Source organism: Athene noctua, chromosome 2 (assembly GCF_965140245.1).
Source record: "Athene noctua chromosome 2, bAthNoc1.hap1.1, whole genome shotgun sequence".
Lineage (NCBI taxonomy): Eukaryota > Metazoa > Chordata > Aves > Strigiformes > Strigidae > Athene > Athene noctua.
Window position 1 is genome coordinate 150,600,270 of NC_134038.1, and position 27,847 is coordinate 150,628,116.

Sequence of the window (27,847 nt, forward strand, 5' to 3'; positions counted from 1 at the left end):
TACCAACCAGCCCCAAACTAGTTCATCTGGTCTAGACCGACGGACTGAACTCTGTTAAAATACAACTGAGGGCAAAAAGACGAGCGGCGCCATGCACCACGACCCTTGGCAGGGCCCCCCCCGCCGCTCCAGGCGGCCCCGCCCTCCCGTCTCCCTCGCAGGGCCCGAGGAGGTGACGGAGAAGGGAGGGGGGGTTTGCACCCCATGGCTTCGCGCATGCGCGCCGAGCCCCCCCCCCCCCCGGGTGCCGTCCGGGCAGGGGAAGGGTCGCGGGGCGGGGCGGGGCGGCTCCGGGGCGGCTCCGTGGCGGCGGGGCGGGGCGGGGCGGGGCGGTGTGTCAGCTGACCGTGTCCCGTGACGGCCGCGGGCTGGACGGCGGCTGCGCCGGGAGGGCGGTCTTGCTGCCGGAGCTAAGATGGCGGCCTCCAGCGCCAGAGTCTGAGGGAGTTGGGAGCGGTGTAGCGGCTGCCGGGCGAGGGGCGAGGGCTCCGCTCAGTGGCCCTTCACCCTTGTCGCCGGCAGCGGCTGGAAGCGCAGTGCTGGTGGGGGCAGGTCCGGGCAGCGCGGGCTCCCCGGCCAGGTAAATCCCAGCGGCGGGGGAGGTGGGGAGGCGGCGGCCCCCGCCTCCTTCCACAGCCCCGGGCGGGGCCGTTAAGCGCCGAGGCCGTTGGGGGGGAGGGGGGCGCGCCTGGCCGCTGGGGCGGCGGGGAAGCGGGGGCAGGGCTGGAGGCAGTGCTCTCCGCCGCCTGCGGGCACATGCTTCAGCGGGCAGAGCCCCCCCGTCCCTGCCCCTGCCGTGGAGAGGTGAGGGGCGGGCATCGGGGGGCGCCCGCGGCCTGGGGCGGTGAGCAGCCGGGCCGCGCCGCCCTCATCCCCCCCCTGTGGTACCTGCTTTATTACAGGCAACTCTCAAGCCCTTCTCTTCCTGTGTCTCCCGGCAGAGGAGAGGCTGGGCTTTTCTTTAGCCTCAGCCTACCTGGTGCTTCACTGGACGTGCTCTGCACCTGATGCAGGTTTTGTAGCCGTAGGGCAGAATGTGTCCTCTTTCCTAGATGAGTACTAGCGTGTCCATTAAGAAAAGATACCTTATTTTTCTCTTCTTGGCCTCAGATCCAAACATACGCATCATGAGATGCTTTGGGAAATAATATATGAAGGGGGGAGAGATGAGGAGACTTGCCTTCACAGATATGAGACTTTATTTCTTTTTTGAGTGGTAACAGCATGCTGAGGAATGTGAGCAGAACCAATTGTACCTTTCAGAAAATCAACCTTTAATGTACTTATTTTTCCCAGATTTTTTGAATTTCTCCCATGAATGCTTTTCACTTTTTGTTTTCTGAAAGTCAAAACAAGTAGGCATACTAAATGGCTTTCTGTCTGTAGTAAGCTGCCAGCAGTCTTTGGGATGGATTTTCCTGTCAGGTGGTGTGGAACTTGCACCTTGATAGCTGTGTCTCTACTGAGGGCCAAGCTCGTGAACCATAAAAACGTTGGTTTACCCCTTCAGTTTGTGTGTGTGTGTGTTTCTGTCTTCAGCTTAGTGCTCTCAAACCAAGGGAAGGTTTGAGCTTGCTGCCTGGGGGGAAACACAGGCATACAGGCTTATTTGGACTCTTTCTGTTAATGCACTTATTCTCTGCTCTGTGGCTGCTTTTGAAGTTAATGTAATCTGAGATGTATTTTCCCTTGTTCTCTTGTGCTCCTTCACAAATAATATCTATAGCAGTGATACTAAGAAATTGAAGTTGAGTACATGGCTACTTTGTTTCCTATTACTTAAAACTGATTAAATAATACTGTATTTCAGAAAATGTTCCTTGTTTTAGAACTGAGGTTCTTTGAAGTTAAAGCCTTCTTGATAAGTAGAAGATTGTCTACATAGGCTTACTTGCATGCAGTGAGACATGTAGGCAAGAAGGGCTGTTGAAGGGATGCTGTTTAGTCTGCCATGGTTTAGTTCAAAATAACAGGCCCAGTATTATAGATGTAAAAACTATGCTTGGCTCTAGCCTGCTTCAGTTTATAGATACGCATCTTCATCTAGTCCCTGCCTGCTATAGGCGGCCAAGTGTCAGGACACTTAACCAGAAATTACTGACTCTTTTCCATTATTACTGACAGGTTTCTTTAACTCGCAACAAATTTTTAAGTGTTTGGAGACTCCAGAGCTGAGTATCTGTCCCTGTGTAGTATAGACTTTCCAGGAACTTTACCTTGTGTTTTAGCCTTGCTGGAATAAATTTCTAATAAGTTTATTTCTTATGTATTGCTCACTTCTCTGGGTGTCATGTGGTATTCTTCATAGTTTCCAAACATGTATTTGTCCTAAGGGACTGAATCACTGTGTAGTTCTGGATTTTAAGTGGTATGCTGGGGATTGGTTTTAAGGATCAGATCTGTGTTTCAGACTGAGCAGGTGACTTTTCTTTAAACTTGTGTTTGAAGCTCAGTACATGAAGCTTACTGACTTAAAAGAATTCTTTAGCTGGCATTCAACCAAGTGTATCTTGAGGTGTTAACCTTCAACTGTTTAACCTCTGAATTTGCTTCCAAAAAATCACTCGCATGCCAAAAAAACTCTTAAAAATTATCCTACCTCACTAATGAAACAAAACAGAACAACATTCTGAAGAAATATAAGATGGTTAAACTATGACTGCAAGGAGCACTTTTTTGTCTTCCCCCTCATTAGTGAGTAAACCCTTTTGTTCTGATACTCACCTGTCTAGCTGGTGAATCAGCTTGGTTCATTGATACAGCAGAATGCTAACGTAGATGGAAAATTAAAAAAAACAAGTGTAGAAGATTCTGGTTATCCTCAGCACTGGTCCTCTGAGAGAATGGGAGAGGTCATTTGGGAGGATGGACACTAATGTTGTCACTGTCATCTCTGGTAGGAGTAAGGTTGAAATTCTCAGCCTGTTTGCATCCTGAACTGTGGAAGGTGGCAATGCTGCTGTCACTGAGGCAGGTTACAGTAATTGTCTCTTAACTATCTGGTAGGTCTCATCTCTTTCTCCTCTTACGAAAAAGGGCTGCACAACAGGTTAAGAAGTCTTGGTTTCCACAGCTAAATAGGCTGTAGTACTTTAAGAGCAGAGTTCCCTTTAGGGAAGGGAATAAAGTTTAATGTTTGCTAAAAAGAATCTGAGGGCAAAACTGCCAGTTAGAGCACCCAGTAGCGAAAGAGGCAGATGAAACGTAGACAGCTAAAACATTTCAGTGCAGGATAACTCATTTAAATAATGCCTTTAAAGCTACAGGTGAGTAGATGACTGGAAATCAGGCTCCAGACCTTTAAGCTGAAAGGTAGCTATGTAGAACGACAGATTAACAGTACCTGTTTTTTTTTTTTTCAGTGCTTTGCTCTCATTTCTTTCCAGTTGGTCCCTGTTTTTATCTTCTTGGTGTCTTGTCTCTCAGGAAAGTCACACTTGAGCTTGATGTGAGTATCAGTCCCTGTGTAGTATAGACTTTTCAGGAACTTTCACTTGTATTCTAGCCTTGCTGGAATAAACTTTCAAAAAGATATCTCAGTTTATCAGAATTCCTCTTCCCCCCAGTGGAATAGAGTAATGAACCTGTATGGGACTCTGAAGTGCTACCTTAGCATTAAACCTTCACTTAGAGACTTGGAAGCTTTGTAGTAGAGGAATAATATGATCAGGAAAAAAGTCAGTCTGGATTCTGCACTAGACTTTGAACTTACTGACTTGATTTAAACTGAGGGTCACTTATGTATAATTACAGCTATGCCTAATGCTTTGATGTCTGCAAGGTCACAGATTCGTTTCTAACTCTACAAGTTTTAGTCTGACTTGTTTCTGTTTCCTGAAATAGATTCTGTTTTGCCAGATGGTATTTTTGTCTGAAGAATGTGAAATCCTGGAAAAGTGGAAAGTGTATGTAAATTGAACACAGCTTGTGTAATATACCTATTCATGTAGCTTAAACTCTGAGGCAGGGGGAGTCCTGGCAGCACTTCAGGCCCTTTAATTTTAGGGGTTGCTATTTCTGGTACATGCAGAACACAAAAATGTGGCTTCAGCTCTTTCCCCCAAAACCTGTTGTACTGCTATTTACAGTGCTTACAGGAATCAAATAGGAAAGTATTGCTGAACTTCTGTCTTGTGAAAAAGCTAATTTAAATATCCAGGTATTGTGGAAGTGATTTAGTTAGGGTCCCAAATGAAGTTGCAAGTATAGACAATATTTTGCCTACAGGAACCTCAGATTATTTGACTATACTTTACATTCAGCATGCTCTTTCAACCAAACAAGACATGTTTGTTAAACTGCTACTTTCAAAGTACTTGTTGCCTCTTCTCCAGTGGAAATAGAACAACTGAACTAAGTGTTTCTCTAGTATTAAACCATTGAGAGCCACGAGTATGGGATATCCATATCCAATGACTGTGATGCAAAACGTTTGAAATAACCTTTGAAGTTGTGATTTTCTATTATTGGGCACCCCAGGACACTAAGGTGATAGTGAATATTGGGGCCTTATTGTCCTGGATGCTTTCATGAGTGAAACAAAGAATTTAACTCAATTTTTGTGTCAAGTCAGCCAACTTTTTAAAGGTCTCCTGAGTACAAGAAGTAGTAAATATGACAAGAATGGCCTCTTATTTTGGGAGATCAGTGGTTTGCTCAGTCATATCATATTATTGTTTACACTGGCAATATGGCTAAACTTGATTAATTATAAAACCTGATGTGCTCTGCAAAGTCAATGGTTACACTGTCTCAGGTACTAAAATTGCAGTGTATTGCATAGTGGTGCCTCACTGATTTTGCCAGAATGAGTAAAGAAAGGTAATTTCTTAGTTTCTTCTAAAATGTCTTTGGCATGAACATTTTTTTCATCTTGATCTTACTGTGGAACTAAAGACAACTGAAAAATGATTGCTGGACTTCAACATAGCAGCAGAACACTAGGCTATTGTTAGCTTTGTTCTCTGTTAAACTGCAGGAAAATGTGTAAAAGAATTAATTGTTACTAGATTTTGGCATATATTGCCTCTGTGCTTGTCTTCTCGGTGGGAGAGATAGTTACAGTCACTCTCCAGTGAGTAAAGTGCAAGCACAGTGAGTAAAGCATCAAAGCTTAATGATTTTAATAGTTTTAATCTAAACAAAAAAGCAGTCTAATGAATTTGTTACTTCCACTGCATGTAGAATACTTCATGTGTCAGTATCCTGAATCTAGTTAGATGTTGGTAGTTCATAAATGAGTGTTTCTCAATTCAGTATTATTAAGACTAGATGTTTGCAAGTGTGAGAACATCTTACTTTAAATATTCGAGAGCAGGTGGTCACGTCTGGGAGACCAGAGGTAGTCAGAGGAGTCTGGTATTGGTGATACCGGAATTGCAGATAGATTTTATAATCCCATACTTAGCATGGCTAGTCTTGTTGTAAGCCTTTTATTTTTACTAATATGTTAGACAATGTCAAAAAAATGGCTTAAAAAGGGAGATGTGAAGATTGAGTACCTGGCACTTTGTTCTGGAAGATAATTTTTGTGTTTTAAAGTTATCAGATCTAAAATGTGCCACTATACAGTAAGATCTGTGTAGTGTGGACAGTGTCCTGTTCTGACACTTATCCATGGCAATAATACAACATAGTTCTTAAATCAGGCAAATTGGAGAACTTCAAGAATAATCCTGATGAATATCTTGCTCCTCATGAAATTTTGTTTCCAAAAACTGGATTTAGAGGATTTAACTTGCCTCAAGTGAATGGGGTATTAACTGTGAACACTTGACTTGGATTGAGTCACTTAAATATGTAAATACTGCTCTTTTTTTCCGGAGGCAGTACCACAAGTTCTCTTCAGTAGGTAGTGATGATTGTGCTGGTTCTTCACCTGAGGGAAGGAATTCTCAAGTTTATTTCAGTCAGGCTATCCATTCTTCATGTTCGTGATTACGTAACTGCTATGGTCTTTGCTTGGAAAGAAAACAGCCTGAAGTTTTAGAGGGTAGAAATTAGCAATGAGCTAAAGTTACAGGTCATCCATCTCGATGAGAAATCTTCCTTTGCCAAATCAAGTAGAGTTAACTGAATTTAAAAAGATAACTGGGGTTGTAGTCTAACCTTTAGTGGGTTACTGACTGGATTCGGATTACTTGAGTGTTACTTCAGGCAAGCTGTGAATATGAATTCTTGCGGACTAGCTTCTTAAGTGTGTGATGTTTTGGGGATGCCACCACATTAACGGTGTGAACCTGAGAGTAGTACCAGTCTGTATTCAAGAGCAGGGTAGCCTGTTTTAACATATTTGAAAATAAAACTAATGCTGTAGCGGTAAACCGAGAGTGACAACTTCACTCTTGCAATTTAATTGGGATATGTCCACTTAAGTGCCTTGTATATGCAATAACAGCAAAGTGAAGCAAAAGGGAAGTTAATTTCCCAAGTACTCAGCATGCATCTGCTTCAATCATGTAAGATAGTGTTTAGTGTTCAGAAGCATTCCTTAGAACTTGGCAGCTCCTAAAGCAATGATCTGGTCAAGCAGTTGTGGGCAAGCTTCATTGAATTCCTGCATGTGTTTAGGGAATAGGTATTCATCTGTGAAATAAGCATGTCAGGATGTTAGTGGTGGGATTGCTTAAGCTCTTACAGCACAGAAAAGGGTACTTAGTCAGCTCTTTAATCACAGTGCTTAGCTAATAAGTAAGTTTCTCAACTTCAAATTCCGTTTCAGATTGGGAAATAAAGTGTTCTGTCGATCCAGATTTCTCCTTGCTGTTTATTTAAAAATCACAATAGGAGTCTGGCATAGCTGGAGTTCTGGATGCAGGGTACTCAAATCATTTTTATATTACACAATTTTCAGAACTAAGCATCCTGGAGATGACGTAAAATGCATTTGAATCTGAATGTGTAAAGGTGCAGCAAAAGTAGTGTGATTGCAATAATACGGCAAATAATGGGGCATAAATTATTGTAACCTGGTACGGTTAATGTATGACTAGTTTAACAAAATCAGTGGGGAAATTAATAATTCATCTTCAACTCCATGTGCAACTTGGTCCATGCATTGACAAACATAAGTATTCCTAGTAATTTTTGTGTGGAATTGACAGAGCAGTGACTTGAGTGTTTAAAAACAAAATGTTTTTGTCTTGAAGCATATTGATGATTAGTGGACTTCTGTTTTAAATGAAAACCATGAGTACTAACAGGATGTCCCTTTTGTTTTCAGGTCTTGGCACAGAATGAATATAATCAGAGAAAACAGGGATCTTGCTTGTTTCTACACAACAAAACATTCATGGAGGGGAAAGTAAGTAGTTTAAAGTTTGTTGGGTTTTTTTTAATGTTTTGTGTGACATTTCTCTTCTCCATTATTGGATTTAACTGCATAGTTCCCATATTGATGGGTGAAAATTGGGCTAAAGGCTCCTGCTGCTCAGTCTCTGAACTAAACTTATCTTCACTAGAATCAGTTTGGATTTTAAACATTGAATTTTAGCTTTCCTCTGTATGTGTTCCTACATTTCAGTGTAGCTCTGAAATTAGACCACCTGACATAGCTTCTGAGTCTCTTGAACTTACTATATAAAGCAGTAATTTTAAAGTGTTAGAACAGATTCTTGGAAGAGCAGTGTCTTACGTACTTTAAGAGCTGAGGCTCACTAGTCCACACATAGTTAACATGTTGTGTAATAGATTATCAAACTACTAACTGAGATTATTTGAAGACTTCTGTTACTAGAAATAAACTTCATCCCTTATGGGGGTTTTGGATGCAAAAATTAATTTTCAGTGATGCTTCTGTCTGCAAAAGCTAGAGAATGTCTAATAAAACTGTTAAATTATCATAACTGGTATCTGTTATACTGTGTTTGAAGTCAGCTGTTATGCATACTTTTTAAAGCTTCATAGGATCTTCTTTGGCATCTCTATCCATCGTTCCTTCTCCCATGCATAGTAGTGCTGTGGAACTGACTTTTACTTGCTACCTAAGCATCAGCAGAACAAAGAGGGTATGTTTCCTGCACCTCAGGAGCATGAATACCGCTTTATTCTAATAATTATATGAAGAGGTGAAGTCTGAATCTGTTAGTTGACCAGTAAGCTGAAACTGGGGTTTTTTTGGCTGTCTTCTGATAGATACTTCATGAATTCTTTCTATCAAAGACTGGGAATGCTGAGAAGGAAAGCAGAATGGGATTGCAAGGAATAGCAACCACAGATCTTTTTCAGTAGTACTTTAAAGAACCATGAGATTTCTTCAGTGTCGAATCAAAGAGCTCCCCCCATTTTTAGCAAATTTAAAGCCCTGGGTACTTCATAGTCCACACTAGATTGAGCAGTTGTCTAAGGGCAAAAATCTTTCCTCTACCAAGACAGCTTCTTGACTTAAAATAGTTTAATATTTAGTTTTAACTCATTAGAATTCTAGCCAATACTTGTGTAAATTGAGTCTTACTTGAGTTAAGATCCATGCATTTGGATTTGTGTAATCATGGGTGAATAAATGGTTTCCTTTAGTGGTAATAATACTATAATAAAAACACTATGTTGGGGTAAAATGTTAGAACGGTTTGTCCCCCTTAATCTTTCTGTTGCCCAACAGAAAATATCTGGTCTCTTCCTCTGAAGTTCCTGTGACATGTGGAAACTTACTGTGTGTGTGATTTGAGACACTTGTCGAGAATTAAATATATAGAACTAGGATTGTTTCTCTTGCCCAATGCCTTGAAAGGGGCTGTTCCTACATGATGCATAGTGTTCAAGTTACAGTATGATCTTGAACTTGATGGTACTGTTCTTATAAACTGTGAAGTTTTACAGGACTTCAGACTAAGTCTAAAGCCTAAACCAGAGGCTTAGTTTAAAAACTCAATGGCACTTTTCGCATAATGAAGGGGAAAGAAGTATATAGTGAATAGTTGCCTCTTGTGTTGCAACAGAAGATTATATGGGTTTAGTAAGCTTGTATTTGAATACTTAAGTCCATTCAGTTCCTAGTTATACGGTCTCAGTATAATTTATGGATAACGGTAAAAAATCGGTAACTTAATGTGTAGTGCCAAATGAGCCTGAGTCACTGACCATTCATATGATTTATCACTTTGCTGAATACAGGGTGTGTGCATGGCAGTTAAAGTATTTTTCTAGTAATACGGGTGATGATGCTCCAGTGTTGATCTGTAGTTCTGTAAAATTAATGAACACAGTCTTTTGCTTGAGTATGGTGGTATAAAATTTGTCTATCAGGTTCATCCTGATTAGAAAAGGTATAACATCGGACTTCTACAATACTTTGAAGAAACTAGGGAATAGGCAATAGCCTTTTTACTGGGAAGAGGACATATGCTTCAAATTCTCAAAACAGCCTGGCATTAGACTGTACTGCAGAGTGGTTTGAGAGATAATTAATGGTAAAGTCTTCAAGGCCTTGAGCTATAAATACCTGTCTACATATTTAAAGCTGAAGTTCTGGACAAGAGTATGTTTAGGCCATGTGTAAGAACTGACTTCTGAGTCTCCCCTATTCAATAAGACTTGGGTCTTCTGAATTTGTCTAGGGAGAGGAAATGAAAAAAACAGTAGCTGTTTTGTCTCATGTTCCTTGTCACGTCACATATTAAGAATGCTGGATACTAAATATGCTTCCTAGATCTTGGAATGCTGGCTTGAGTATGAGGGGAGAAAGGGAAGGGTCTGTAATGTTTGGAAGCTGGTCTTCAATTATGTGTGATCATTGTAGATCCTTATTCTGCCACAGAGCACTGTGAAGCTCTTTAGTATGTTAAAACACTTGTTTAGGGTTTTGTTTACTCACTTATGATTTGTAATAAATTGTGAATTCTGTAAAACAGTATAAATAAGCCTTATTCGTAAATCATAGAAAACACAGGATACCTACCTAAATTGTGCAACAAGAGGAGAGGGAACAGTTGGTTTGTTCAAAGGATTTTCTTATGATCTAAGAACTGGAGCATTCTTTGACAGACTGAATATAGTGGGATTATTAGCAGCTAGAGTAACTTCAAATATTCTGCTTCGTTACTACGACTTCCCTTGACCTGCATCTTAAATAAGGAAAATTCAACTATATGGAAAAACAAATAGGTTTTTCAAATAGATTAAACATCTTTAAGGTGGCAGGTCATTTCAATATTACATATTTCTCTAAGCTTTGAAGAAAATAAGCATTTGCTTTAATTTCTAGATAAACTTCTCTGAGCCAGTAATGGCTTGAACTTGCACCAGTTTGTTTGAATAATAATGGAAAATGGCAGGGTGTGAAGTTTGAGATTGACTGTGTCAGAGAGATACTCCTGACCTTGCTATTATGAGAGAAGGGAGGGTAGGTTAAATAACACGAGGGAGCAGCTCTGAATGTGTCTGAAGTCCATGCAGAGTTTGACCTTGTACAGAAATGGTAGCTTGTGCTGCAGACCTGGCAAGTGAGAGAGAAGGGACTGCAATACAAGAATGCAGAGAAAGAGGGAAGAAATTACCTCCTTCTTGATAACAGTGTCTTTTATGGCACAGATCCAGTGTTAGTTAGCCATTTGGTTGATTCTATCCTGCTCATTCCTTAGCAAACCCACAGTTTATCCAGAATTGAAACTTAAATTACTATACTGAATCAGTTTTAATGTGGACAACTAACCAAAGTATTTTTATTTGGTTCAAGCTCAAGAAAGGTAGATGTGTTCAGATCCTGATTTTTTGGTCAGAGAATACTTATTAGAACTGGCTCTGGTTCGGGTCTGGCTTAACTTTCTGGGCAGGACTGCTTCCAGATAGAAGTATCCTAGATGAAGTTTGTACAAGTAGTAAGGGATTAGTAATAATCTACAGTTTCAAAATCTGGTTGGTATCTTGCAAAACTTTCTGATTTAGAAATATATAAATAGTCTCTATATAAAGAATTGTTGAAGATTGTCTAGGAAATAAAAACTGTGGTAAAGCTTCCATTTTGCACTTGATGCATCTCAGTTTCTTAGCTGTAGGTCACTGCTGCTTGTTTCCAATATGCCTGAAATGCAAATAACCCTTGCTACACAGCTGTTGTTTAAGCACTGTGGGGGTTAACATATCTGTGATTTTGATGTACAATGACTAGCTACATATTGAACTATAGCTTCAGTGATCTTCCTGAGTTTAGTAGTCTGTTTTCCTTGAGGTGAAGAAAATTAGGCTTGCCATAGTAACACTTTTACTTGTTGCAGTATTGTGACCTGGTGTATAAATGGGATTATTTCAGTTCTAACTCTTGTCTGACCTTCAGACAGATGCTTTAGAGTATTGCAGAATTCTGTTTCTTCCTATCTGTGTAGTCTTTTTAGAATTTATTCTGGTCTGGTAGTACCTTCCAGTGCAAGTTCCTTTGGTCCTGACTTATGCATATCTTTTGCTAAGTTATTGGCTAAGGGAATATATTTAGTAGTATTTAACTTGTGTGTCCCCTTTATGGATATATAGAGCAGAGGAGCTTAACCTATTACAAGGGTAAACTGCAAACAACAAAGAAAACTCCATATCCATATATAGCTTCTTAACATAATTTTTGCAGTTCAACAGGGTTTTTCTGTGCCTTCTAGGGAAACCAACACTCTTCTGTATTCTAGGTATAAGCGAGTCTTTTCAGTTGGAACCCATGCCATCACCACATACAATCCCAACACGCTAGAAGTTACAAATCAGGTAAAATTTTTGAAGTTGATTTCTGACTTATGTTCACCATCTGGAGTGAATAGTGGCATTCAGTCTTCAGAAACTATCTAGTCTAGATCTCGGCAAAACCAGAAGGTATGGCAGCTGCTGCAAAAGCACACAGAAAACTGGTGTTGTCTTCACTTAGCTCTACAAATATCCAGTGGTTTTTATACTTCTAGGCAATTTGTCTTTATTGGCCAGTAAGTAGTTTGCTTTTGGGTGTGCTGTTCTGAATGAATTGGGATAAGTTTGATCACTGTAAGGCCATGGCCCTGAAGGGAGTCAGGACACTTACCTTACAGAGTACCAAATAGGAGGCTGAAGCTAAAGCTGTCACATAGCAAACTAGCTAGTACCTCATTACAGCAACTCAGTTATTATAGGTACTAAGGGTTTTGAGTGGAGGAGATGTAGCTTTACAATTACTAGCAGTATAACCTTATTACTTTCAATTGTCTAGTGGCCTTATGGAGATATCTGTAGTATTTCTCCTGTTGGAAAAGGACAAGGAACAGAATTTAGTCTCACTTTTCGCAAAGGGAGTGGAAAAAAGTCCGAAACTCTTAAGTTTTCCACAGAGCACAGAACAGAACTCCTCACAGAGGCACTGGTAAGATTTTTCTTTCTTTGAACAAACAGTAAGTACTTGGTTATAATTACCATTTGTGATAGGTTACTGTGCTTTCTTTCCTTACATAAAAAGTAGGAAAGCAAGCTGTCTTGTTGAGTTGTTAATGAACTTGATCTAGTGTCAGCTGCCGTAACTAGTGCATGATTCTTAAATAGAGAGTAAAGCTGCAAGTACTGAATATATTAAACTGCAGTGGAATGGTGGGCCTTCAAGGAGGCTTAGAATACTTTTAAAACAGAGTCAGCTTAAATGTAGACTTTCTGGATAGATTGCCTATCATATTTACATTCATTCATGGGTAACTGTTTTTTAAAAACAGAGATTCAGGACAGACTTCTCAGAAGGAAAAATCACAGGACGGGTAAGTGTCTGGCTTGTCTGGATCATGTGTGGTTTAATGAAATGATCTAAAGACTTAAACTTTTACTTTGTTCATGTGTGTTATGCTTGTGCTGTATGCACTGCCTAAAATAGCTTTTGTAGATTTTAGATCTGAAGTCTTGCTCTGAGAAGAGAAAATGAAGAGTTTGTTCAAAAGCAATGGGAATCTTTTCAACAGTAGAATATTTGAGTTCTCTTCAGTTGGCCTGAGCCTTATGGTGGTACACTTAAAGACTCTGAATGTTACTGCTGAAACAAAATGTGTTGCCATGTGGAGCTCTTATTTGGAGAGAAGAAAAACATAAGCTTTGATTCATTATTCAATGTTTACTACTTCCAGCACTTTACTTTCTAACTCTAAATAGCTTTCTGCATAACACTCTCAACACTTGATGTGGAAGTAGTTTCCTAGGAGGATTTCTGTAGGTCAGATTAAATACAATATTGCCATTTAATGAATCTTCGTAATTTAGTAACCAAGGCAGTATACAGTGCTGGACTTCATATTTGGTTTTATTTCTTCTGGTCACAGAAGATAGCACTTAAAGTAACTGAAGGCATTGCATAGAATAAATCTTCAATGATGGGCATAGTAACATTGCTGGAATATGGGGGTCACCTTTGTCTTACTGTAGTTTAGAACAGACCTCTTAACTCTTGCTTGTTTCAGTAAGTCTGTATTTGTAATGGAATATGTCTGCAGGAGATGAAAAATTTGCACTGTAGTGATAAGTTTACCTTAATTTAGTCTTAATTAGTTGAATAACAGCATCTGATGCAGTACCTATTTCCTTGTCTAACTACAGCGCATATAGTCTGAATAGACTTCATTCTGCAGCACGAGAAACTTATTCCCTTTTGGAGGGGCTGTTCTGTGATTGCTGTTCTCTCCAAAATGTGTCATTTAAGCTGTGACTTCCTTGTCAGCTGACAGCTACTCTCTTTGATTCATAGGGTTCTTAACATAGATAAGAGTGTTAAGGGAAACTATATAGTTTTTTGAACTTTACACTCACACTGCTTACTAGATTAGAAAAGAACTGTTGCTGTGTAGTAAAGGGGTGTGTGTAAATGTCTGAAAGTAACTCTCTCTGCAGAGGTATAACTGCTATAAACATCACTGGAGTGATACAAGGAAACCTGTGATTCTGGAAGTGACTCCTGGAGGTATTGACCAAATTGACCCTGCAACAAATAAAGTCCTGTGTTCCTATGACTACAGAAACATTGAAGGCTTTGTTGATATTGCTGGCTATCAGGGAGGCTTCTGTATCCTCTATGGAGGATTTAGTAGATTGGTGAGTAGTAAAACAAAACATCTTTGTTATGATGTTTATAGCTGTATACTTAATAGTTAAACTTCATCATAGATGCACATACTTGTATGCTCAAATTTTGGGTCCCAGCTGTGGAGCCTCAAGGCTTGTGGACAGGTTTTAAAACATCTTTTCCACAGGGAAATAATTAAAACATTTGAGAGCAATGTTTGGAGTTGTTTTGCTTATTGCATGTTTAAAAACTACAGACCATAAAATAACCAGTTTGGATAGTGAATATGACTGCAATGTGGACACAGAGTTTCCTGACATTTCTGTTATGGAAGTGACAGGCAGTGTTTCTAGTCTACCTAACTGATGGAGAGTTCCTATTCAGAAATAGATTTATCAGTGGTGACACTTCCTTTTAGGCCTGTGATCTGATATTCAGCAGCTTTGCTTGGGGAAGTATAGTATAATGCAGTATAATGTTGGTTTCAAAATCTTAGAAAGGTTTCTGTGTACTATACTGCAAGAAGCCAAAATGGATCTTTAGGAATTGGTTTCTAATATAAATATAACTACCTCAGTCACTACTAACAAAATGGGACTCTTCTCTTGCTCAGGGTTTCCACATCTTTTGTACTGCAGCATGTTTTTCTGTAGCAGAAATCTAGCAATATATAATTGATCCTCTGGAGCTGCCCTAAACTTGCCTAGCAAGGCTGGATAGCAGCCCTTACAGGTAGCAGCTAGGGCTGCCACTGTGATTCGCTGGCTCCTCACTCCAGCCAAGCTGTCAGGAACTGTTGCCAAGGGTGGACAGGTAGGTCATGCAGATGTTTACTTTAACAGCATGCTAATGTGTAGCAGGGTATCCTTTAGGAATAGTTGCTATAGATTTTTTTTTTTTAAAAGGCAAATGCAAACTTTAAAGTGGATCTCATCTGTAATAAATACTTCTCTTTATAGCATGCACTTAACAAAGGCAAGCCTAGCTGCTGTGAAGATGCTCTACTATTAGCTATATAGTGGAGGATTATTTGTGGAACTGATTTCTTGAACTGTACCATATTTTTCATCTTTTTCCTTGTCAAAACTTGCAGCACCTGTTTGCATCTGAGCAGAGGGAAGAAATTATCAAAAGTGCAATAGAGCATGCTGGCAACTTCATAGGTATCTCTCTGCGAATAAGGAAAGAATCCCTAGAATTTGAGCAATACTTGAATCTTCGATTTGGAAAATACAGCAATGATGAATCTGTAACGTCTTTAGCAGAGTTCATTGTTCAAAAAATAACACCTAGACACTTGGTAAGGGTATCAGACTGAACTTACTTGATTCCTCTGAAGTGCTAAGAATCCTCTTTCCTAATGTGCTTTTTTTTTTTTTTTAAGGAACCTGTGAAAAGAGTACTAGCTCTTACAGAAGCTTGCTTAGTTGAGCGGGATCCAGCTACCTATAACATTGCAACTTTGAAACCTTTAGGCGAGGTGAGAGGCAACCTTTTCCAGTACCACTTCTTCAAATAGAAGCTCTAAAAGATGATATTAGTAGGAATTTGATAGTATACATAAGATGGCCTTAATTTGTAGAGTAGATAAATTAACACTACTTCGCAAATGTGATCCTTGTCTCTTAATTTTAGGTATTTGCCATAGTATGTGACTGTGAAAACCCCCAGCTTTTTACTATTGAATTTATCAAAGGACAAATTCGGAAATACTCTTCAACAGAAAGGTAACTGGAGCGCCTGTGAGTTAAAAATGCAAATGTAACTTGCTGAGAAACTAGCAGCACTACAGTGGCTTCCATAAACTCTGACCCTGGAAGTGTTAACTCAAAGCCTTGCTATTCTAGTGGTCTGCCACTTACAAATCAAGATTTGTAACAGGATCTAAATGTCTCCCCTTTACCTTTATCCCAACCTTAAGCAAATCTGTGCAGAAGTTTTCTGATGCACATATAAGGGTGTTGAACAGTTAGATACAGCCTGGTTTTCCTAAGCAAAGTTTCTCTGTGTGTGTTGTACTTGGTTAAGTGGTATATCTGAGGCAAGGACAGAAAGCAGAATTTAAGTGATATGGAAATGTGAAGGCTGTAAACCCTTTGAGCTGTCTGCTTGACATGGTCTTAGCTGATTCTATTTAAAACAACCAACAGACTAGTCCCTGAGCGCACTTGCAGTAGTAATGCAGTCTAATCCTCTAAGTGAGGTTTTGTGGAAAGCACAGGAATGAATTGGCTTGCAGCATCTGTAACTCATTAACAGATAATCTAGAGGTGATCCCTTAGTGAAAGGCTATAGCTGGCTACACTGGGTGTAAGACAGCTCTGTTCTGTCTTACACAGTGAATAAAGAAACACTTGAAAGTTAGTGACTTCTTCCAGAGGTGTAGCTGTTAGCACCAGTGTTAGTTACTGAGATTCCTAGTATTGCTGTAGTTCATTCTGTGCTTGATTACTTTTTTTTTCCGCTTATTTCTTATAACTTGGTTCTTTGGTATTGTTTTTCTGATTTAAATTGTACTCGTATGTCTTTCTCCCAATGCAGAGATTCTCTCCTGGCTAGCTTGTTGGATGGAGTGAGAGCTTCTGGTAATAGAGATGTCTGTGTGAAAATGACCTCCACGCACAAAGGCCAGCGTTGGGGATTACTCAGTATGCCTGTAGATGAAGAAGTAGAGAGCCTTCATCTGAGGTTTTTGGCTGCTCCTCCAAGTAAGCTAATGCTTATTATGTTGTTTTATAGTGCTCTTTAAAGCATCCAGGTATTTCGCTAGGTACTGTGCACTTAACTTTTGTTATGTCATCTTCCAGATGGTAACTTTGCAGATGCTGTCTTCAGGTTCAATGCTAACATTTCCTACAGTGGGGTACTACATGCAGTTACACAAGATGTAAGAATAAATCCTCTGCCCGTCCTCTTAAGATGTTGGTAATGCATAAAGATATTGATAACTGTTATTTCTTAACCAGGGCCTGTTCTCAGAAAACAAGGAGAAACTCATTAATAATGCTATAACAGCATTGCTTTCACAAGAAGGAGATATTGCAGCATCTAATGCAGAGCTTGAAAGCCAGTTCCAAGCAGTAAGACGACTAGTGGCTTCCAAAGCAGGCTTCCTTGCCTTTACTCAGCTTCCAAAGTAAGTGAGAAGTGTCTTCAAGCTTCAAAGTAGCGGGTGAAAAGAGTACTTGAGCTTTTGATGATGTCTTATCTTTAAAACTGAGAACTGGAGCTAAACCTCACTTCTGGAAAAGACTAGAAGACTCTGTACATGATTGCTTTCAGTAGTATGAGGCTGTCATCAGGCTTTGACGTAAATAGAGAATCTCAGATGATCATTAGTACGTAAAGCTGATTTGTCCATTGCTAAATACTCTTTGCCTTGAGTCAAATATGGTTTAATGTTTTTCCTAGTAGAAAATCTTCTAAAATGCACCTTCACTTGGCCTTGAAGTAGACAGGTTTTCATTCTTAAGGTATGTTGATGCCATTGTTATCTTCAGTTCAACACAAGATAAAACTTTATTTTGGAAAGTTGGGTTATACTCCTACAGGCTGCTTGGAGTTTGTCATAATTGAATAACATAAGGAAGCAGGAAAAATGCCTGATGTTCTTCTGAAAATGAAAAATTCTTTGGAATGTTTCTGACTCTAGACTTTAAGGCAACAATGATGTGAAGAATAACATACACACTTGGTCTGAGACTTTTATAAAGTTCTGTTTCTGAGTAGTGTCCTGTACTATCACTATCCTATAACTACAGAAATACGTCTTTGTTTTGGTGAATGCGCTTGTGGCATATATTTAACAGTGAAGTCAATGTTAATGTTTTCCTACCAAGGAATTTCAAATTGATGAAAAGTGAAGTTTTACAATGTAAATGCAGTGCGAGCAGGCCACTTTTGATCCTCAGTTGGACTTACTTAAAACTAAGATTTCTGTTTCCTCTCTAATCTTGGTGGTTTTGGTTTCCTTTCAAAAGATTTCGAGAACGATTAGGAGTGAAGGTTGTGAAAGCCCTCAAAAGGAACAATGATGGAGTAACCCATGCCTCTATTGACATGCTTTGTGCTCTTATGTGTGTAAGTATTAAATTGCAGACTCTTTCACTTTGGAATGTGTAAACTTCAGGCTGTAGATAGATGTAGAAATAGGGACTGCCCTTCAACTTACAGCATGCTCAAACATGAAATAACTTGTACAGTGATTTCATGCTGAAATTGAACTTGAAGTAGGATGTGCTTTTTATGGGTTCAGAGTGTGGCTTTTAGACTACACTTGTTAAGAACTGAGGATTGAAATGTGACTGCATAGTGAACACTTTTTTTTTATAGCCCATGCATGATGACTATGACTTGAGGCAGGAGCAGCTGAACAAAGCTTCCCTTCTTTCTTCAAAGAAGTTTTTAGAAAATCTACTAGACAAATTCAATTCCCATGTGGTAAGTAAAATTTTGGGAACAGATAGCTTTAAGTGCCTTTCCTAACTGCTGTGGAAACACTGTTGTAGTTGCATGTATCTTTGAATCTATTTGTACATGCAATAGAAGTGCAGAAAGAAGAGCTATGTCTTACGCTGAAGTTTGTTCTAAATAGGTTTGGATCTTGACAGGTTACAATGTAGCTGTACTGAAGAACTTGTTGTGTTATGCAACAAATGTTTGCATGTTTGGCAACTGGGTGTTCATTTTAACTAAAAGAATAGAATAAACTGGTATTTAGGGGATTAAAACTAGAAAAAGTAACTTACTCATGACCTCATGTACTGATATGCTGTATGTGATACATTCTAGGAGCCAATACTCTATCAAATTATTGCCATAGTCAGAGTAATGGCATATTTTAAACTTGTAATTTTTGTTGTCAAACCATGAAATCGTCTGCAATGGAAGAACACCTTCAGCATCATGAATACTGAATAAAACTTGCATGAATACTCTTGGGCAGGGAAACAACACTGTGTCTGTATTACATACCTCTCTTCCTAATTTCAGGATCATGGGACAGGTGCCCTAGTAATTAGTTCGCTTCTGGACTTCCTGACATTTGCCCTATGTGCTCCATATAGTGAGACTACTGAGGGGCAGCAGTTTGACATGTTGTTGGAAATGGTGGCATCTAATGGAAGAACACTATTTAAGCTCTTTCAGGTAAAACATAAATTTTTTTTATTATTAGAGGCCTTAGGTAGCCAGTGAACATGAACTTTTTGTTGTTCTTCCAAAAGACAAATTTGTCTACAGTTCACCTAGTTAATGTGCTTAAACCTTTTCTACCTTGGTGAGTTTAGTGACCTATTGCTTTACCTTCAGATATAAGATTGTGGTGGTTATTCGATAGTGAATGATATGCCAAATCATTTTACAATAGATGGTCTAAGACTTGTTTCTAGAAACACTTTAAAACATGAGTTAAATATTAAGCTAGATTCAGCAGATGCACAGATCTTCCTCTCTTTAGAGAATCTGCCACTTTTTTGTATCTCTCTCAGTAAATGAGAGTTAAGAGTTACAAAACAAGAGTAACATCCTCTTCAGTAGTAAACCTGTAAGAAGCCTTGGATTTTTAGCTAAAATGTCAATGTTTTCTTTCTGTAAAAACAGTATGGTCTTCTGTGTATTTTAGTGTATGCTTGTGTCCGACAGTTTCCCCAGCATTATTCCAGCTGCTTTGGTATATACTGCTGTTCAGTGCCAAGAAAACCATTGGACAGTTGCATGAGAGATTCTTATTTAAAGGCATAGGGTAGGTACTGTTTCTGGGGCTAGCTTTCACAAAACTGAAATAATAACTTTTGCCCAGAACTAGAGGTGAAACAGCCATGTAGATGAGTTAAGGAGTTTGAATCACAGATAATCTAATCTTCAAATTTTACGCTCAGATAATTATTCCGTCAATGTTCCACTTTAGCACCCTTCCATGGCAATTGTGAAAGGAGCTGGTTTGGTAATGAAGGCAATAATAGAGGTGAGATTTTATCTATGTTACTTGGGATAGCATATGTATTGTCTGTTTTGGAAGTGCAATTGCTTACCATTACAAGTTTGTTATATTAGCTTCTCTTTGAGGGGGGGGGAGGGTGTGTGTGTGAGGAACAGAACACCTGCTTAACTGTGAGTGGTTTAATATAGCAGTTTGCTTTATCTTACACTTGGGGGTTCAGAAAGCATATGAGTTGGGACATTAGGTAGTGCCTTGCATGTTTTCATACTGCAGTCAGGATTTGGCTGTTAACGTTGTATGTAGCTCAGTCACGTACCTCAGAGCCACCAGACTTCTGCATGTTGAAGAGGGTCTCAAGGAGGAGAGGCCATATTTCCTGGGATGCATTGCCAGATGGAATGGGACTGGGATTAGCAGGCCATAGTGTCCCAGAGCAGACTAGTGATGTCAGCCTCTGTTCTTGCTCTTTCTGCTTCAACAAAAGATGATTTGGCTTTGTTAGTTTCCATACCACATGATGTATGGGCCAAGCCCATACTTCTCAAGGGCTGCTCATGATTTTTGTGGGGTGACCTTGCTAACTGACTCTCGACACTTCCTGTGTTGAAATTCAGGGCTTAAATTGGTGCCTCACTGTATCACAATGGCTTATGCATCTGAAATGCATCTAGTACTTTCTTGAAATGGAAGTGAATGAACACTTGAAATAGAGGTATTGTAAATCTGCAAGTTTCCATCAATATACCTGATAAATAGCATAGCAACTTTTAGCTAATGTTATTACAACTCCCATCGTTTGAACTATAGTGGAAACTACAGTGTCACTATAGTGGCAAGTAAAAATGCAGTGGAAGCTTTTTCTTAATTATTCGTTGCAACTATGTATCTCAACTGAGTGACAGTCTTAGCCATGTGGCTGCCTAAACCAAACAGCACCAGTTATTCTTAAATGGTTACTTGTTGACCAAAGTCAAGTAACAAGCAATTACCTGTGGCTGTCATTCTTTAGTTAACCCTAATTTGCAGTTGCAGTGTGGAAATGGTACTTGTAAGTGTACTACCAACCTCCTGGTCTATGATGGGAGACATGCATCTTACTCCATCTGTTACTGTTATCATAGATACAGCTACCAATTATCTGGGCTGTGGCTTTACTACAACTTTGATCAGTTGCTGTTGAGAACTTACACTTAAAGCCCATCATACTATAGCTTCTGGTTTTTGGATATTACATGAAAATATAATTGATGGTCAAGAAGGCCTTGGAACTGTAGACTAAGATAAAAGCAGCTTAACTAAGATTCTTTAGTAATCGTCTTGCCCTGTTTCCAAAGGAAGGAGACAAAGAGATTGCTACCAAAATGCAAGATCTTGCCCTCAGTGAAGGTGCCTTACCTCGTCACTTGCACACTGCTATGTTTACAATAAGCACAGATCAGAGGATGCTTACAAATAGGTATGTCAGTCTCACTTGGTATATTATGTTAAAGTCTAAGTAATGGCCTAGCTAATGCTAGAAACATTGGAATGTCAGGGAAGAAAACCTGCAGTTCTTTAGGAGAATATTTTCTTTAGCAGCTTCTATGTTTAAGTAGAGCAAGTTTCAGCTGAGACTGCAGCCACTTAAACTTTTTTTTTTCCAAAATGGGACTTGGGTTGGTCACTCATTAAAGGCCCAAGTTTTGATTTTATTTTTCTGAAAATATTCAGGGAAAGTAAAGGCAAGTGGAATGTCTGGAACTCGTAAAAAGGTTCAACTTGTATTATATATAACTATATGAATCCTGGTGTACACATCTCATATCTTGCATGCAGTTAGGGTAACCTTCCCCATCTGAGAGAGAAGTCTTCTCATACAGAAATCATTCACTGAATTCAGCAGTCAGTAGAGCTTGTGCGCTTTGAGACTGGGCCTGAGGGTATGCTGGGGAGGATGAGTGATAATTATTTCCACCCAAATACAAGATTATAGAAGTTTTAGCTGCATGTTCCTGAAGTGCTTAAAATGCTGCTAAGCAGTGTAGTAACAAGTAGAACTTGTTGCCACTGTATGTCATCCAGGAGAGAGCTGGTATGAAACCTTCTGTCTTACCAGTTCTGTTTGGAGCTACTAATGATGTGTTTGTAAGCAGTGCTTCACCTAAGTGCTGTAGAACCCTAGTGACAAATCTGGCAGTCAGTTGGCATAGATGGCAGGCTCCCAGAAAGGCTTTCCTAGCCAATAACTAGTATTAAGAGCTTCAAGTAGAGCAGTTAACAGTTCTTAATGGCTTCTAGACTCAACTTTAACTTAAGACTGACTGAATAAACTTACACTTGGTTATTAGATGATTAGTTTCTGCTCTATTGCTCAAGTGTTCTTTTGAGGTCTAGATCAAAAAGCATGTGCTGCTACTGTTCCACTAACTTCACTGGAACTTCTTAAAGGCAACACTTTAAAGCATGCTAAGCATATACTTGAACTGGAACAATATAATGCTTTGTGCTGTTACTCAAGAGCACGAAGCTCTTGCTCATCTTCATTTCACCAGCATGGTAAGGGTGTCAGTGGCTTTAAAAAATGTGTTTAAAATACTAACTTGCAGTTTGTTAATTTCAATGGCTTTTTCAGGCAGTTAAGTAGACATTTGGTTGGCCTCTGGACAGCTGAGAACAAAACTGCTATGAACTTGTTGAAACGTATTTTGGTGAGTAAAATGGTGTATGGAGTAGGGAAAGAACTAAATCTGAGAGCCTGCGGTATTAGAAAACTTGTGATAGTCTATAGTAAACATACCCCTTTATCCTCCAAGGGGAAAGTCTAGACTAGGAGATCAGCAGTCTGGCAACTGTTATTTAAAGGATATTGATGGCTGGTACAAAACATCTTGGGTTCTTAAAAGTTTTCTGTTCCTTTTCCTGCCACTTTTAAAAATGGTGTATGACACAAAACAAACATAAGGTGTGTTTTTCCTTATTTAAAGAACAAAAATGTGGAAGGCTTAGTAAGTATAGTCTCTAATGCTTAGTGTCAGTAAGAAATTAAGCCAACAGTTCTGTCTGTACTTTCATGCCTGTCCAACTTTGCTTTTAACATAGTTAAATTTATTTATTGGCTGATAGTTCCCATGTTCTTTCACGCTGACAGCTTCCTGAAAGGTTCTTGCTTATGTTAATTCAGTGAAACTAGTTCAAAGAATAGCGTTGTAAAGAATTACTAAATCTTGAAAAATACCATCTTTTAAATTCAAAATAGCAGTTCCTTAATTTTTGGCAGAGCAAACTGTCCTAATTTTGGTCACTGTCTTCTGGGAGACTTAGTCAAATTGGACTATCTCATCTCATGTCACACACAACATTCAGTCCTTATCAGGGTGGTTTCCAGTGTTAGTGTTCATTCACCTCAATATTGCTGTGGGATCAACTCTTTTCTTCCTTCAGTCCTTAGCTTTATTAAGTACTCCTTTAACAAATGGAATATGGGCAAGAGTTCTGCTATATGGCAGCTAATTATGTGCCTCTGTTGATTGGTTCTGTTGAGGATGATGGCATTTCACTAATAAAAATGAAAACTGCTGTAGCTTTACATATCTGCTTCAGTGTGGAATATAAATTCTGTTTTGAAATACAATTTAAAGAAATTATCTTGTTATTTATAGGATGGCTTCTGTTCCATTAGCTATGTGTTTATTTACACTGTTTTTAAATGTTTTTAGCCACCAGGTTTGCTGGCATACCTTGATAGCACTGATCCTGTTCCTGAAAAAGATGCTGATAGGATGCATGTTAGAGATAACTTAAAAATTGCAACTGTAAGTAAATGTAGCTGTCTTGTCTCTTCCATTATATAGATGTACAGTCTTAGTGACTTTTCTAATAGAGACACTTGACTGTTGCATTGATCAAACGTGTATAGGCCTACAACTTCAAATAAGTAATAGGATTTACTCTGCAGGATCAGTATGGCAAGTTTAATAAAGTGCCAGAGTGGCAGAGACTGGCCGGAAAAGCTGCGAAGGAGGTTGAAAAATTTGCCAAAGAGAAGGTGGATCTAGTCTTGATGCACTGGAGAGATAGAATGGGCATAGCTCAGAAAGAGGTAAGAGTTTGAAATTCTTTGTTACAGCAACTTGACGAAGTGTAGAGAGGAACACCTACAACTCGATGAAATCAGAGGAGAGTTTGACAGTAGAAGTGTAGGAATGTGATAAGCTTCCTAGTTCTGCTTTTAGCAAATTATCTGCCTCTTACTACCCTTTGTCTTGGGTTAGAAATAAATTCCATGGAGAATGTAAAGCAGGCAAATAGATTCCTTCAGCATATGTATTAAGCTTTAGCTTGTTCCTGCTTTAGCCAACCGTATCAAACTGGACTACAGCTTATGTACATTTCTTCCAAGATAATTATACAAGGTAATAGGGAATTCCTTGAAAACCAGTTTTTAAACTACATTTGCAATAACTACAAATATTCTTTGCATCCAAAATGATGTATTTTATACTATTGGTATTTTAGTTATGGGATCTGCTTGAAGAAGCTTAGTGTTACTTTGAATATAGGTATCTCAGCGCTTAAGTTGCAACATTATACATAAAACCACAGTTAAGATTGAAGTGATAAGCAACTGTTTTGATCTGATATTATAATAGCTTAAGCACTGCTTGAGTTCTTAGTGTTAGTCTCCTTTCTCCTTTAATTTTATTGTCATGTTCTGTATGATGCTCTCTGAATTATGAGGTGTTTCCCTTAACTTTCTGTAATCTCCTGACTAAGCTTGTTTTTATGCATTCTGGAAATGAAACTGTTACATATGAAAGGAAGGATGAAAAGAATGATGCAATGCAGAGTATTAAAAATGCCTGTCTTCCTGTCTTTGTACTTGATCTGATGTAACAAGAAGCTTTTGATTTTGGGAAAAGCTTAACTTGGTAAAACCTAGCTCTAATTTGATGTAGTCTGTGGTGCAGAATTTTGACAGGTCATATTTCTGGAATAATGGTGAACTAGGTTCAAAAGAATATTAGTGGAGAAATGTGGAAAACAATGGTGGAAGGGCAAATTGCACTTTTAAACATCTTGTGTAGATACTGAGTTTAAACAGTTTTTCTGTCTGGAGTTCTGAGCTGTTTAATTTCACAGTAAGTGTAACTTGGACAAGGTGGTAGCAAGTTTGGTATTACCACTTTCAGTTACTTCAGTGGCTTGATAAATGTGCCTTTTCTTTTTCTTCCAACTTTCCATCACAATCAGGACAGAAACAATATGGTGAGTCTGTATATCTTTGCCACTTGTGTGAATTATGTTGCTCAGACTTCTGCTTGCATGTGGTACCTCATGTAGAGTATAGCACTGATTTCATGCTTGATCAAACCAAGGGAACCTTTCAGTGGCCAAGTCAGGTTTGTGACTTGCTCTAGTTACTTCCTTTCAAGAGCAAAACATTCTTGTGGGTTTCCCTCTCCATCAGCCTCGAAGCTGATGTGTGCCTATGGTGATGGGAACTAAGCTTTTCTCAGGGATAACTTGCTTCTAAATGAATGACTTGTTTAACAGCTGAAAGTTCCTCTGGCTAATTTAACTTGGTGTAAATAACACTTGTGAAAGTCTGCTGCTACTTTCTAGAAAAGGAAACCTTGTTAATGAGGCTTAACAGTGTGGCTTTTGAAGGAGTAAAAAAACCCCAGCTTTTTATTTTAAGAGGGCAAAATGGATAGTATCTGGTTTTACTAACTTAAACTTGGCTCTTTTGCAGAACATTATTCAAAAGCCAGTGATATTAAGGAAACGACGCCAAAGAATAAAAATAGAAGCAAACTGGGATCTCTTCTATTACAGGTAAAATACTGTGATTAGTATGGTGGTCTCACAAGTTATAACCTGACTGGATACTTCTGTTAATATCTTCTGAGTTTCTGTGGCTTGATTCCAGTTTCTTCCTGCCTTGAAATAGTGCAACAGGATAGTGCAATAGCGTAACAGGAACTTATCAAAAATTAAATCCTAAGGTCTACTTAAAGATTTAGCTTATTTTTAGGAAAGGGGGAATTTGGAAAGCTTCTCAAATGTTATCAAACTACATCCTTTTTCTTTTCCCCTTGAATCAAAACGAAAAGTGAATAACGAACTGCAGGTACAGATCTGCATGATGTTAAAGGCTAAGCAAAGTAGTACTGAAAATCATTGCATTGTGTTGGTGCATCGACCTGTAAGCTACTCAACATGTTTTAACTTGAACTGGAATAAAAATGAGCTTAAGGCAGGCAAAGAGAAAACACATGGGTACTAGATTTCAAATAGCGCCAGAGGTCCTAAGTATAACTTGCTTACCTGTGAGTTCTTACAATCTGAAAAAAGATATTATCACTTTACTTTGGCTAGGGGGATTATGTTCAATGGACTAATAAAGCTTGAGCATTGAACAAACTCTGTGAAAGCAAGCTTTGCAAAATTCCTTAAACTTGACTGGGTGCTTAATGTTTCTACAGGTCAACTATATAGTCTGTTTTGCACAAGTGTTGCATGAAAGGAAGGCTTGCATGCTCCTAAACTTTGAGTATTAAAGTGCTGCTCTCAGCCAGTCTCTGGATCCAAAGGCTGTTTTGTAACTGCCACTGAAGAATATCCACTGACTGTCTTGTGACACTTAAGACGTCAACTTCTTTTCTCCTGCATGAACTCCTTCTTTGTTTAAAACATATACTCAATATGTGCATGTCTGCTGCCCTGGATTATTGTTCACTTGTAACCCTTACTGGCAGATAGGATGAATAGCTTGCATGTCTCCTGGTCATCAACTATATGCAGATTAACGAATTGAGCCAAAAGGGATGACAACAGGCATGTTTTAGTCTAGGCTGACCTTCCTGACTATGAAAACACTATACAAGCGAACAACCATAACTACTGTAACAAACTAAAGACCACTACTCAGTGCCTTCTAATTAAGGTCCACTAATGCTAATCTTCTCTCGCTTGCCAGCCAAGTCTTGTTTGCCTTTCAGATAATGTTTTGAGGGCTCTAAACTACGTAACTTTTTTTCCTTAGATTTCTTCAGGATCATGCTAGATCAAACTTGATTTGGAACTTCAAAACACGGGAAGAACTGAGAGATACTCTTGAGTCTGAGATGAGAGCTTTTAATATTGACAGAGAACTCGGTAGTGCTAATGTTATCTCATGGAACCATCAGGAGTTTGAGGTAAATGGCCCACTGTAGATGTAACTGCATATGTAAAATGTCTACTTAAAATGTTCTGTCTAACTGCATGAGTGGGTCTTGTGTTGACAATCCCTGACTGCAAGCTAGAATTCTTTTGGGGTTATAGAATAAGCTGCTAAAGCTTGAGGCTCTGAACAGGCATTATTGTCCAGTGTCACTCTGCAAACCTGAAACTTCTTCAGCCTAACAAATGGCACTGTAGAGATGATCAGAACCCTTGATGTATTCTTGTGTTAAGAGGAAAAGATTTACCATTACATTGTTGTCAAGATAAGTCATACTTGTTCTTGAATATGTTCCATCAGACTTCTTTTGGGTAGTTTCACAAGTAATTTCTTCCTGATAGCAAGTTCCTTGTCTTTATTTCCATCATGTCTCAGTGATCCTAAGGCTGTTAAATGCTGGGTTGTCAAATCATGAATAGATTATGTGGCTAAAACCATGCTGCTCTCAAAATTATAGATTGAGGGTACTGTTTTCACATTCTGGGAACAGCAGTACCTACAGTCAAAATAACCTTTCAAGCTTCTGTAGAGCAATTGGTATGGTCCTAACTGACTTTCTCAAAACAACTTGCAAGATGTTTTCAAGTAACATACTAATAAACACTTCTTGTACTCCGCTCTTATCTGAGTACTGTTGTAGTTCTCCACCATTTTAATCCATGTGTAATGCTAAAGCAGAGCAAGGCCATGCTTAAATTCAACTGTAAGATATTCTTAGATATTC

At 39.0% G+C, this 27,847-nt stretch overlaps 1 protein-coding gene across 3 annotated transcripts in view; it reads left to right on the forward strand.

Annotated features, from left to right (window-relative positions):
- The first annotated feature begins 409 nt into the window (after window positions 1–409).
- The window catches only part of DNAJC13 (DnaJ heat shock protein family (Hsp40) member C13), a 56,054-nt gene continuing 28,616 nt past the window's right edge, over window positions 410–27,847 (forward strand). Inside the window, exons 1-24 of one of the 3 annotated variants that reach the window (XM_074900647.1) lie at window positions 410–580; window positions 3,363–3,448; window positions 7,223–7,303; window positions 11,610–11,685; window positions 12,158–12,307; window positions 12,648–12,689; window positions 13,807–14,007; window positions 15,072–15,278; window positions 15,363–15,458; window positions 15,614–15,705; window positions 16,520–16,686; window positions 16,786–16,865; window positions 16,945–17,114; window positions 17,959–18,058; window positions 18,311–18,418; window positions 18,971–19,126; window positions 19,887–19,943; window positions 21,254–21,375; window positions 22,531–22,606; window positions 23,615–23,710; window positions 23,854–23,997; window positions 25,149–25,163; window positions 25,651–25,733; window positions 26,944–27,097. In XM_074900647.1, coding sequence (XP_074756748.1) covers window positions 3,447–3,448; window positions 7,223–7,303; window positions 11,610–11,685; window positions 12,158–12,307; window positions 12,648–12,689; window positions 13,807–14,007; window positions 15,072–15,278; window positions 15,363–15,458; window positions 15,614–15,705; window positions 16,520–16,686; window positions 16,786–16,865; window positions 16,945–17,114; window positions 17,959–18,058; window positions 18,311–18,418; window positions 18,971–19,126; window positions 19,887–19,943; window positions 21,254–21,375; window positions 22,531–22,606; window positions 23,615–23,710; window positions 23,854–23,997; window positions 25,149–25,163; window positions 25,651–25,733; window positions 26,944–27,097 — 2,475 coding nt within the window. In that variant the 5' untranslated portion in view covers window positions 410–580; window positions 3,363–3,446. Of the gene's footprint in view, window positions 581–3,362; window positions 3,449–7,222; window positions 7,304–11,609; window positions 11,686–12,157; window positions 12,308–12,647; window positions 12,690–13,806; window positions 14,008–15,071; window positions 15,279–15,362; window positions 15,459–15,613; window positions 15,706–16,284; window positions 16,339–16,519; window positions 16,687–16,785; window positions 16,866–16,944; window positions 17,115–17,958; window positions 18,059–18,310; window positions 18,419–18,970; window positions 19,127–19,886; window positions 19,944–21,253; window positions 21,376–22,530; window positions 22,607–23,614; window positions 23,711–23,853; window positions 23,998–25,148; window positions 25,164–25,650; window positions 25,734–26,943; window positions 27,098–27,847 lie in introns of those variants that run through there. The other 2 variants (XM_074900648.1, XM_074900649.1) reach the window with 2 other exon arrangements.